The 12,116-nt window shown below is 33.4% G+C and overlaps 2 protein-coding genes across 2 annotated transcripts; both read left to right on the forward strand.

Annotated features, from left to right (window-relative positions):
* Nucleotides 1–1,995: 1,995 nt before the first annotated feature.
* LOC108451209 (pollen receptor-like kinase 3) lies at nucleotides 1,996–4,257 on the forward strand. Its single transcript, XM_017748929.2, has 2 exons — nucleotides 1,996–3,382; nucleotides 3,505–4,257. Exons 1-2 carry the CDS (start codon nucleotides 2,101–2,103, stop codon nucleotides 4,083–4,085), a joined length of 1,863 nt encoding a protein of 620 aa, XP_017604418.1. The 5' UTR covers nucleotides 1,996–2,100; the 3' UTR covers nucleotides 4,086–4,257.
* A 4,725-nt stretch (nucleotides 4,258–8,982) lies between these two features.
* LOC108450734 (exocyst complex component EXO70A1-like) lies at nucleotides 8,983–11,790 on the forward strand. The gene has a single exon (XM_017748485.2). It carries the CDS (start codon nucleotides 9,572–9,574, stop codon nucleotides 11,420–11,422), a length of 1,851 nt encoding a protein of 616 aa, XP_017603974.1. The 5' UTR covers nucleotides 8,983–9,571; the 3' UTR covers nucleotides 11,423–11,790.
* The last annotated feature ends 326 nt before the right edge of the window (nucleotides 11,791–12,116 follow it).

Below are 12,116 nucleotides of genomic sequence, written 5' to 3' on the forward strand. Positions count from 1 at the left end.
TAAGAATTTTATTAGTTTTAACAATTGAATTTATATTTTAAATTGAAAAATAGATTAACTAATTCATCGAAATAAAAATAAAAGGACTAAATTCTAAATATATTATTTTTATCTTTAATCTTTATATTCAAGAATTTGTAATTAATAATAAATAATCTAAATAGCAACCATGTGTTAAACATAATGTATTTTAAATTAATTTATGTAAAAAATTAGAATTTTAGAAACTACGTATGGTTTATACTTTATACGGAGACTCAAATTTAGAATGTTAAAGTTTTCGGTACCCTAACCTTACCACTAAGCTAAGATTATTAACTATAAGTTTATTTTTAAAGATTTTAATGAATAGCATTTTATCTTCTCTTTACATTTTTTTTATTTTTAATTTTTAAAACTTAATTTTAATTTAATATGATGATGACTTCCCGATCAGCTTTATCAGCAGCATTTGTCAAGGCCTGGATATTTTTATTTTATTTTTTGTATTAGTGTTGCATTCTCCTGTAATAATAAGATGATATCCCAATAACAAAAAGGATGCGAAGAACTACAAGTATAAACATGTACAAATGAAGAAATGCAAGGAAACTTTGATACTTTAAGCTCGTAACTTCTAACAACACACAAGATCAAACAAAATAATATGCTTTGATATAACCAGTAAGTATCGGATAAATTTATGGGCCACTTTTTTAAAAAAATATATATATTTAATTTTTTAGAATTATAATTAAATTGATAAAATTTGGAAATGCTAGAGCTAATTTTATTGAATTTTTAGAATTTGAATTAAAATGATAAATTTTGTAAATATTGAGGGCTAAAACTTTTATTTGATCAATAAAATAGCCCATATCAGTTTTTTCGTTACACATCTAACAATGAGAGAGTGATTAAAATATTTAATTTCAAAATTTAGTAATTAAATAAAAACAATTAATAGTTAAGTGACCAAAATAGAATCGATAAATATTAAAAGAGCTAAATTAAACTTTTTTAAGAGTAAAGGTGAAAATTTAATCATTTATCAACTTATAATTTTATAAACTTTATAAGGCAAAAAAAATGCTATATTTTGATTTTAGGAGGCCTGACCCTACCGGCAATCCAAACATCGCTTTATGCTTACACATCTAGTTGAAATTTTAGTATAAAGTTGTGGCTTTTAATCATACCATAAATGCTCTTTTGTCTAAATATGGTTGTAGACTCTAGTACCTGATTGAGCCTAGAAAGAAGCCCATCACTTTGACAAGATGAAAAGGCCCATAAATAAACTTGTTTTTGTAATAAATAGTTTTACATCCTTTCAAATTTATATGTATGGTTAATATTTTAACAATTTTACTATTATATTTTACATTTCATTTATATAGGCATATGTTAAATTTGATATAAATTAAAAATATTAATTATTTATATTATGTAAACAGTTTTCAATGATTTAAAAATATTAATATATACGATATTTTAGATAAATATGATTAAGATATCGATCGGTTAAAAATTTATATGCATGATAAGTACAATTATATTGATAAATTTAATGGTTAGAAGTGATGTAAAAATTGTAAAACTATTTTAATTTTACACCGATATAAATGAATCACCCTAATATAAATATAGATATAAATTTAATTTGATAACATGCTCTCTCAACTCTTTGTCTCAATAAGATGAATTAAAAGAAAAAAAATCTTAAAATGTGAAGACAAATCTAAATCCCTAAAATCTAAAAATTTGAATAAAAAGTAAATGATTTGAGGGTACGCAGATCTCTTCATGAGTTCACTGATTTGGTATTTAAAATGAAAATGTAGGAAACCAAATTTAAAAGTAAAAATAAATTTCTCTGAGTTGGACTTAACCCTCGGCAGCTTTAGTTGATGGTCTACTAAAAATAGCAGAGCAATAATACAAGCCAATACGAAAAATTAGCACAATAACAACAACAACAAAAATTCAAAGCCATTACGAAAAACGGACGAACGGACACTATGATGATAACAAAGCCAATACGAAAATTTTGCACAACAAGAGCTCCCACCATCATACCACTAAAAATACTTTGCCAAAAACCATCCCCAGGCCTCATTAATGGCGGTGGCTAGGTTTTTCAGGCTATTTCCCCTCTTGTTGTCGTCATCTTTCGTCGTCCTATCGCCATTGGCATCTTCTGCGTCGGATTCCGAGGCCTTGTTGAGGCTCAAGGAATCTTTAATCAATGCCGGTGCTCTTGATTCTTGGGTGCCAGGCTCCAACCCTTGCAATGGTTCCCAAGGAACTTGGGAAGGATTGCGTTGCTCTAATGGCGTCGTCACGGGTTTGCGTCTCGAAGGGATGGGATTATCGGGGTATATCAATGTCGAAGCGTTGGTTGAGATCCAGAGTTTGCGTGTTTTCAGTGTTGCTAACAATTCTTTCACAGACGTCATTCCCGAAATTAATCGTTTGGGTAGTTTGAAGGTATTGTTCTTGTCGATGAATCAATTTTCGGGTGTGATTCCGTCCGAGTATTTTGACAACATGGGTTCGCTGAAGAAAGTTTGGTTATCAAACAACAAATTTACGGGGAACATTCCAGTTTCATTGCCTCGTTTGTCTCGTCTCATTGACTTGCATCTAGAAAACAATCAATTTAGTGGACAAATTCCGGCTTTTGATAACCCAACTTTGAAGTACATGAATGTATCAAACAACCAACTCGAAGGTGAGATTCCTTCTAGTTTGTCGAAATTCAATGCAGATTCGTTCGCGGGGAATCCGGGACTCTGCGGAGAACAGGTCGGCGTTGAGTGTAGCAAGGCAGACCAGCCAACTTCCAAAACCATTGTTACTGCATTGATTACGTTAGGAGCCGTTCTATTTATAGCGATTATATTCTTTGCGTTTCGATGGAGGAAAAAGAAGCAACAAAACGATTTAAAGGAGCTAAAAACCGGAAACTCTAATGACGCAGTTGAGGTGCCGGTTTCCGTTATAACTGATAAAAAAGAAGAAAGCGTAAAGAGTGCATGCTCGACCCGCAAAGATTCTAATCATGGAAGGCCCAGTACTGTAGCAGAACTAGTCATGGTGAACGATGAAAAGGGTGTTATTGGGTTGCCAGATTTGTTGAAATCCGCGGCGGAAGTGCTCGGAAATGGATCGTTGGGGTCCTCTTATAAGGTTAAGATGACGAATGGAGTGGCATTGGTGGTGAAAAGGATGCGCCAAATGAATGCATTAGGGAATGATGCGTTTGATGCAGAAGTTAGAAAGCTCGGAAATCTACGACACCCTAATGTTTTGCCACCTTTAGCTTACCATTACCGTAAAGAAGAAAAGCTTTTTGTCTACGAGTACTTTTCTAAAGGCAGTTTGTTTTACCAATTGCATGGTACGAATCATCTACATCTTTTGCACTTTTTTTTTATTGGGTATCTTTTGCATATGTTCCTTAAACGCAATACCATGCCATTCATGGGTTCTAACAGAAAAAAAAAAAATGAAATCATCCAGGTGATGGTGGGAAATCTGGTGGTGAACTTGATTGGCCGACCAGAGTGAAGATTGTGCGAGGAATAGCGGAGGGACTCGATTATCTCCACAAGGAATTTCCTTTACGTGACGTGCCTCACGGTAATCTCAAATCAAGCAATGTTCTACTCGACCCCGATAATCATCCATTTCTCTCGGACTATGGATTTCACCCATTAGTAAACATCGACGGTTTACAGGCCCTATGTGCTTATAAAACCCCAGAAGCCGTGCAACAAAAAACAGTATCTCCTAAAAGTGATGTATATTGCCTAGGAGTCATAATTCTGGAGATCCTCACAGGAGAAATCCCTTGCCAGTGTCTTAACGATAGCAAAGGCGGAACTGATATAGTCCAATGGGTGGCATCCGCGTTTTCAGAAGGGAGACAGGCTGAGTTGCTTGATACAGGGATGGAGGGGTGCCGAAATTCAGTGGGCAGCATGGAGAAGCTCCTTCGTGTAGGCGCACTTTGCACTGAAACTAGTCCCGAGAAGCGATTAGACATTAAAGAAACCATTAGAATGATAGAAGAGATACAAGTAGAAGGAAGCGTAGAGTGAGTTTTGGATTTTGTGATTTGAACTTAGTATATAATTCTGAATGGAGATTGAGTTGCAGTGGCTTCAACAATGCCATTACTGTAGAATTTTTAGGTTGCAATTAAATTATTGGGTTATTATCACAGTTTAAACTTTTTTTTTTAACTTTGATCTATATTATAATTTAAAATATTTTAATTTATTAAAATTGGCACAAGCATACAAATTCATTTTTCAATTTTATTATAATTTATTAATAATAAAAGTAAAGTTGCTGAAAAATTGATATTGTTACCATTGTAAAGCTTAAATTTAAGCATGCTTATGTACATAATACAATATTATCAAAATCAGATCAGATAAAACAATTCAACTAAAACCAATACCTTTAACAATAAAAAACTCAAAAAATAAAACAAAAACCGCCTGAATTGAAATTTACAGAAGCAACAATGTTGGGTTTGGTAACTTTATAAAATTTAAGTAATAAATTTTAAATAATTAATTATACTTCTTAAAAATAAAAAAGAGATTATTTTAGTTAATCATTACATAGAATCAAATTATTATAACATAAACTGTAATATCTCAAAATTTTTACAGTAAAATATTATCGTGATATAGTAAAATAAGGAAATAAAGTGACAAAAGGAAATTTTGAGTGATATCAATATTGGGAAGTATATTATGATATATTAATTAAAGAAAGAATTAAATTGTAAAAGTGAGAAAAGTTTTGTTGCACAAGAGTAAATACTCAAAATTTGAGGGGTTAAAGTGTAAATATGAAAAATTTGAAGGACCAATAGTGTAAATATTTTAAGGGTGGAATGATCTAGAAACTAAGGAAAATGGATGGATTAGGACTAAATTGAATAGATGAAGAACTATGAGGGACTAAATTACAATTTTACCAAATTAAATTATGACTCAAAGATGAAATTTTAAAAGTAATGAAGGAAACATGGTCAATTAGAAGAGAGATAAATCTAGAAAGTAATAATGATGCTAGAGATATTTTGATATTTTATAATTATTTAATTAGATAAATATTATTTTATTAATGTTTTAATAAGATATTTTTTTATTATTTTATTAGTATATAAAGAAAGAAAGATGAGTAATTCTCATCCATATTTCCCATACACTAACGTGAGAGAAAGAGAGAAAGAAAGAAAATTTTACTTTTTTTATAATTTGGTCCTTTTACCAAAAATTCACCATTTTCACCCAAAAATCAAAAGAATTTTCATAGCTACCAAGAGAGAAAAATGTTAAGGAGACTATGAGAAGTTAGAATATCAAGTTGGATTCAAGAAATGGAAGCTGAAGACGAGAGAAAATCAAGATGAATATTGAAATCAATAGAACAAGGTAAGAACATCATGATTTTAATATATTTTTAAGTTTGATATTATTGAAAAAGCATGGGATTAATGTTAATGTAGAGTTTCCTTACATATTGTCCTATGTTCTTAATATGTTAGTGAAGAGAAAGTAAGAGAAAGTAATGAGAAATAGTGTAGAGAAAGAAAATAAGGGTGTTATAAATATGGTAAATAATATCTTGCACTAAAATAGTTTTGGACAGCAGCAGTAGTCTAATTTTGAAAAATCACCAAAAATTGTATAAATCGAATTATAGAATTAATAAAATATTAAATTAAAACTTATTGAGTCTAGTTTCTTATAGAAGAAATTATGTAAGCAATGGAATTGTAAATCATGAGATATAATAAATTTTGTGAGACAAGGTCAGAATGATTTCGGGTTCCCCTGTTCTAACTTTGGAAAATCATCAAAAATTTGAGAAAAATAATTATGAGCTCAAATTTATATTTTTAGAATCCTGAATGAGTATATTTTTAATAGAAACAAACAAGAACATTATTTGAATTCTGTACGAGGAGATAATTAATTTTTAGTAAAGAAGGGTCAGAACTGTCAGACAGCAGAACAGGGGTAAATTTAAAGAATAAACTGTACTTATTGGCTAAACCAATAATTTTTAAAATTTTATGGTAATAATATGTATGAGTCTAGTTTCAGGAAAAATTAGCGGATCTTAATTTGGAGTTCTATAGCTCCAGATATGAATAATTTAGTAACTATGACACAAATGGACAGCTTGAATATTCATAAAAGTAAATAATAATAAAAATATAGATAATGTTACTTACAAATGTGTTATATACATTAAGGATGTGGAATGGAGAGGAGGAGGAGGAAAACATATATGAATATTCATTTAGCATGGCTAATTTGCATATTTTAGGCTCAGTAACTAAATTGAATAAAAGTAAAACTTTATAGGCAATTTTGTCAAAATATCAGAAATGACCAAATTGCATGAACTAGATTATTTTATTATTTAAATTACAAAATTTAATGAAATTATTAATTTAGTTCAAGATAGGGGAAAAACATGTTTTAGGGATTAAATTGAAAAGTGTTGAAATTATGAAAAATTCTGATATTTTATAGAATTCATGGACTGTTAGCAATATGTATGAGAATAATAGCTGAAAATAAGGATTAAATTGCAAGAATTTTATTTTCCTGACCCTAAGGTTGAAATCGTCATTAATTAAAAGTTTAGGGGCAAAATAGTATTTTTTCCCAAATCATTAATTAAATGCATTAGAATATGAAATGAATGAAAATTATGATCAAATTTATTTATAAAGATCCGGATGACTCAAATATGAGACTTGATCGTGGAAAAGAAAAGATATCGGGTTAATGAAATTATAAACACAAACAAGCAATGAGGTAAGTTTGTGTAACTTGAATTGTATTTTAAATACTTGAAATATGTGGTTATGTGATGATAATATGATTTGAATGTTCAATTCATGATAATTGATGAAATATTGCTAATACTCGATATAAATTGAAAATAAATCTCGTTTGAAAGAAAAGAAAATTCGATGGATCTCTGAAAAAGATTTGACGATAAAAATGATCTAGCCCGGACGGGTGATCCTATCCTGATATAGCCCTCCCGAAGAATATGTGGAAAATGGATTTAGCCCGGACGGGTAATCCGAATTAGGGTCTGAATTTAGCCTGGACTGGTAATTCAGACCAAGCTCATTAGAGTAATTATCGTTGCAGGGGATTTAGCTTGGACTGGTAATCCCGACAATACTCTATGAGTTTATATTACAGGGGATTTAGCCTGGACTGGTAATCCCACTGTAAGGATGAGGTTCGCTGGAGTGTGCTCTTTGATATGAAATGTGTAAGACCATGGTTGAAAGATACCATGGCAACGTGACATGAAATGAATAAGATCATGGTTGAAAGATACCATGGCAACGTGACATGAAAAGAATAAGACCATAGTTGAAAGATACCATGGCAAGATGATAGAAAATGAGTAAGACCATAGTTGAGAGACACTATGGCATCCTGTCAAAGATAAATAAGACCGTGGATGGGAGACGCTATGACATCTATTGAACAATTAATATTCAGGTAATACGTATCAGATGACAAATGGTTATATGAAATGGTTGTGTGAAATGTTTACAAGAACTGGTCATATAGAAATATATGTGCAAAATAGTTGTATGAAATAATTATGAAGATAGATAAAAGAAATAAGTATAAGTACATGGAATATAATTTACATTGAGTTTGATATGAACTATTACCGAATAAATATACATAAAATATATGGAAATGATAGAGTATGAAATATTGATATAATGAAATGAATGATATATGCTTATGAAGAAACAGTAAGAGCATGATATGTTTCATGACATGTACATATATGATTATCTTTGATATGTTGATACAAGGAAATTATGTAAGTTGAGACTATTATTAAACTCAAGTGCGATATGTCAAGAAAATATGTATATCAATGTTGAATTTAGATGAAATATGTGCAAGTATACTAACAATGATGTTGTTTGACGCTTAGACAAGTGCCAAGCTATTAGTTGAATGGTAACATGTTTAATTATAAGGAACATTGAAATGGTAAGTACTTAGATGAAAATAAAATTTAAGATTTTGCGATTTTTTTTTTATGATCTCGATTTAATTCTGGTTGGTTTCTAATGTATGTTTGGGGCTTCGAGGGCCCAATAGAGAGACGTTATGATTATTTTCAAAATATGAATAATAAATGACTCAGAATTATCTGAAAATATTCAGTAAACTCCGGTAATGCCTCGTACCCTATTCCGACAATGGATACGAGTAGGGCGTGTTACATAAACGAACTAAGAACTGATACAATCAAAACTAAAACCAACAAATTCGATTAAAACAATCATGATAATTGCACATGATGGCGCTCGAAAACCTACACATATAATTGGGTATGGTAGATCTTGAACTTAGATACAGGACCCAAGAACTTTGCCTTTGTCAACAGAGCTAAGGCGTCATGGACATGTATTATTTTTTGAGGTGTATTATTCTCCTATTTATGAGTGAGGGAGGTGCTATGTGTAGTTTTAAGCATTATGTTAGAAAGAATAGAAATTATTAGAACCTATAATGAGATTATTAAAAAAAAACAGAAGAACCTTATTGATATAACATCGACAATTAAAAGATATAATCAAAATATTTTAAAAATTGAGACTAAGTTAAAATGAATAAAAATTAAAGATATTTAATACAATTAATTTGAAATTTTATCTAAATTTAAAATTGAGTCGGGTGAACATCAAGAGTATTATACTTATGTTTTTTATTTTTCCTTTTTTCAATATCATACTTCTTACGTTCACTCCAATAAAAGGTAGGTGTACTTGTAGAGTTTTTACATATCCTATTTATTATATCAAACTCGAAATAGGGAAACACGTGGGAGAAGCAAAACCAATCGCGCAGGGAATGTAAAATATGGGCCTTGGACCCATTAAAACCTTAAAAACAAGGGCCGCTTGGGTTAGGTTTGGGACCCCTTATCTTATAATGTGAGCCCACCCAAAATTCTATGATTTCAATTAAAAAGGCAGAAGGAGCTGAATTCATGCCAATGGCGCCGGTAATTGACAAAAAACATCCTCCCAATCGGCGGCGAAGACAGGAACCAGAAAAAAAAGAAAGAAGAGAAAGTCAATTGGAAATCATACAGTAATGATAATAATAGCAAATAAATTAAATAATCCTTCAAAAATTCCACAAACGAAACCTACTTCTCTTTTTTTTTTTCTCAAAAAATTCAGGTTCAGACAAAAATCCCCATTAGCTGCCATACTGGATCACACAAACCGCATTCTTTTCCCAAAAAGAAAAAGCTCTCTAGAAAAGCAAATCCTTCGTTGGTCCCGACAATGACCTCCACCGTTTACACCGCCGTAGACACCTAAAGCTATAACCTTTTTGCAATATTATTGCTAAAGAAATCGAAGAAATTTCAAATTTAATTATTTTACTTTTGCTAAAACCTTTTTCCAGCATTTAAAAAGGAAAGGAGGAATTAAAAAAAAAATTCTGCAAATTTTACATTTTCTATTTTGGATTCGTGAAAGATAGTTATGGAGACGCCGGCGAATAGTACTAAGGATAATAGTGGCTACGAATCGGCGGAGAAAATAATCTTACGGTGGGATTCAACGGCATCGGAGGTAGGAAGAGAGAGGATGATCTTCGGTACGGATCGTCAAGAAGCTGATTTTTACCTCCAAGCTGTCGATGAAATCCAACGGTCATTATCCAGCGCATCAATCTCAGACTGTTCCCACAACGTCGACGCTGATAATCAGTCAAAAGTCAAGACCACAATCCAGATCGCCATGGCTCGTCTCGAAGACGAGTTCCGCAACATTCTCATCATTCACACTTCCGCTTTAGAAATCGATTCCCTCTTCGATTCATCGACGTCGTTTTCATCATCAACTCCCACTCATCACGACCTCGAAGATGATGAAGACTGCATAAGCGACGATAGTGGCAGTAGTAGGAACAATCTCCTTCAGCTTCACCACTGTGAATCTTCGGATAGCTCGACTTACCGAACTTCGAGCAGCATTCGAGAAGTGGATCTGATGCCGGCCGAAGCGATTTGCGATTTACAAGCGATTGCGATGAGGATGATTGCGGCTGGGTACTTACGCGAATGTATTCAAGTGTACGGCAGCGTGAGGAAATCGTCCGTTGACTCCAGTTTCAGGAAACTCGGAATCGAGAAGCTAAGCATAGGAGATGTCCAAAGGCTTGAATGGGAAGCTCTGGAGGGTAAAATTCGGCGCTGGATTCGAACCGCCAGAGTTTGCGTCAGGATTTTGTTTGCGAGCGAGAAGAAGCTTTGCGAGCAAATCTTCGATTGTGTGGGAACGGATATTGATGACGCGTGTTTCATGGAGACAGTTAAAGGGCCCGCAATTCAGTTGTTTAACTTCGCAGAAGCCATAAGTATAAGTAGGAGATCTCCTGAAAAGCTTTTCAAGATACTCGATTTACACGATGCTTTGATGGAGTTATTGCCTGATATTGAGGCGGTTTTCGATTCGAAATCATCGGATTCAATTCGAGTTCAGGCTGCCGAGATTTTGTCCAGGTTAGCTGAGGCCGCCCGGGGGATTTTATCTGAATTTGAAAACGCAGTTTTAAGAGAGCCTTCTAGGGTCCCTGTCCCTGGTGGGACGATTCACCCTTTGACAAGGTATGTCATGAACTACATCAGTTTAATATCTGATTATAAACAGACATTGATTGAGCTTATAATGTCGAAACCATCGACTGGTTCGAGGTATTCTGGTGATCCATCAACCCCGGATATGGAGTTTACTGAGTTGGAAGGGAAAACTCCTTTAGCTTTGCATTTAATTTGGATTATTGTGGTTTTGCAATTCAATTTGGATGGGAAGTCCAAGCATTACAGAGATGTATCTTTGGCACATCTGTTTATGATGAATAATGTTCATTACATCGTACAGAAGGTTAAAGGGTCACCCGAGTTGAGGGAAATGATTGGGGATGATTGTTTGAGGAAGTTGACTGGGAAGTTTAGGCAGGCCGCCACGAGTTACCAGAGAGCAACCTGGGTCAGTGTTTTGTATTGTTTGAGAGATGAAGGGTTGCATGTGAGTGGAAGTTTTTCTTCTGGGGTGTCCAAGACTGCATTGAGGGAAAGGTTTAAGACTTTCAATGCTATGTTCGAGGAGGTTCATCGGACTCAATCCATGTGGTTGATACCCGATGGTCAGCTTAGGGAGGAACTAAGGATTTCTATATCCGAGAAGTTGCTGCCAGCATATCGGTCATTTCTGGGGCGGTTCAGGAGCCATATAGAGAGTGGGAAACACCCTGAGAATTACATCAAGTATTCAGCTGAAGACTTGGAAACTGCTGTGTTGGATTTATTCGAGGGATACCCTGCGTCCTAGCACTTGATCATGAATGCTTTGTAGAAACTAGGAGACATTCTTTCAATTCTTTTGTGGAGGGTATTCGGGTGATGGTGGTGCTGGTAAATCTGTGGCTGCCTTGAGCTCTCCAATTTGTTTAACAATTGTTGATCGAATCATTTCCACTGTTGAGGAAGCAACAAAGATCAGGTGTTAGCTTTCCAGAATAGCCAGGCCTCCTGGAACCTGAATGCTTTCTGCACTGTCAGCATTATGTTGGTGTTTTTTTTTTTCTTTTAACCCCATTCTAGATTTTGTTCCATTTGTTCATATGGTTATTGTTGTATTTGAAACTTGTAATTCTGTACGTGTTTTAATGATATGAGAAGCATTTTTCCCCCTGTTTAGATGTTTTCTCACACTGGGTTGATCACAATTTGACGTCTGCAACTTGGCTAAATATAAAATAGTTGGCCACGAGAACTGAGTTTTTCTTGAAAAATTCAACCATAAGATGGCTCCTTAGGCAGACCTCTCAAAAAGCTCCATTATTAGACAACTGCCAGATAAATATTGGTCCCGGAAAGTTCCTCAAATTCCCCAATCACAAAACCATGTTACGGTTTAGGAACCAAAGATCAGCCCAATTTCCAAGAATAGTTGATCTGAAGTTTAGCAATCAGGGACAACTGAATGGATCTGAAATTTAGTCTAATTTAATATATAGTTGATT

The sequence above is a fragment of the Gossypium arboreum genome, chromosome 5 (genome assembly GCF_025698485.1).
Source record: "Gossypium arboreum isolate Shixiya-1 chromosome 5, ASM2569848v2, whole genome shotgun sequence".
Taxonomy (NCBI): domain Eukaryota; kingdom Viridiplantae; phylum Streptophyta; class Magnoliopsida; order Malvales; family Malvaceae; genus Gossypium; species Gossypium arboreum.

Excerpts from the sequence above, each read along its gene's own strand:
- LOC108451209 (XM_017748929.2), top strand. The coding sequence starts at position 2,101 with ATGGCGGTGGCTAGGTTTTTCAGGCTATTTCCCCTCTTGTTGTCGTCA. Across the intron at positions 3,383-3,504 it reads TTTGTTTTACCAATTGCATG|GTGATGGTGGGAAATCTGGT; the intron begins GTACGAATCATC and ends GAAATCATCCAG.
- LOC108450734 (XM_017748485.2), top strand. The coding sequence starts at position 9,572 with ATGGAGACGCCGGCGAATAGTACTAAGGATAATAGTGGCTACGAATCG.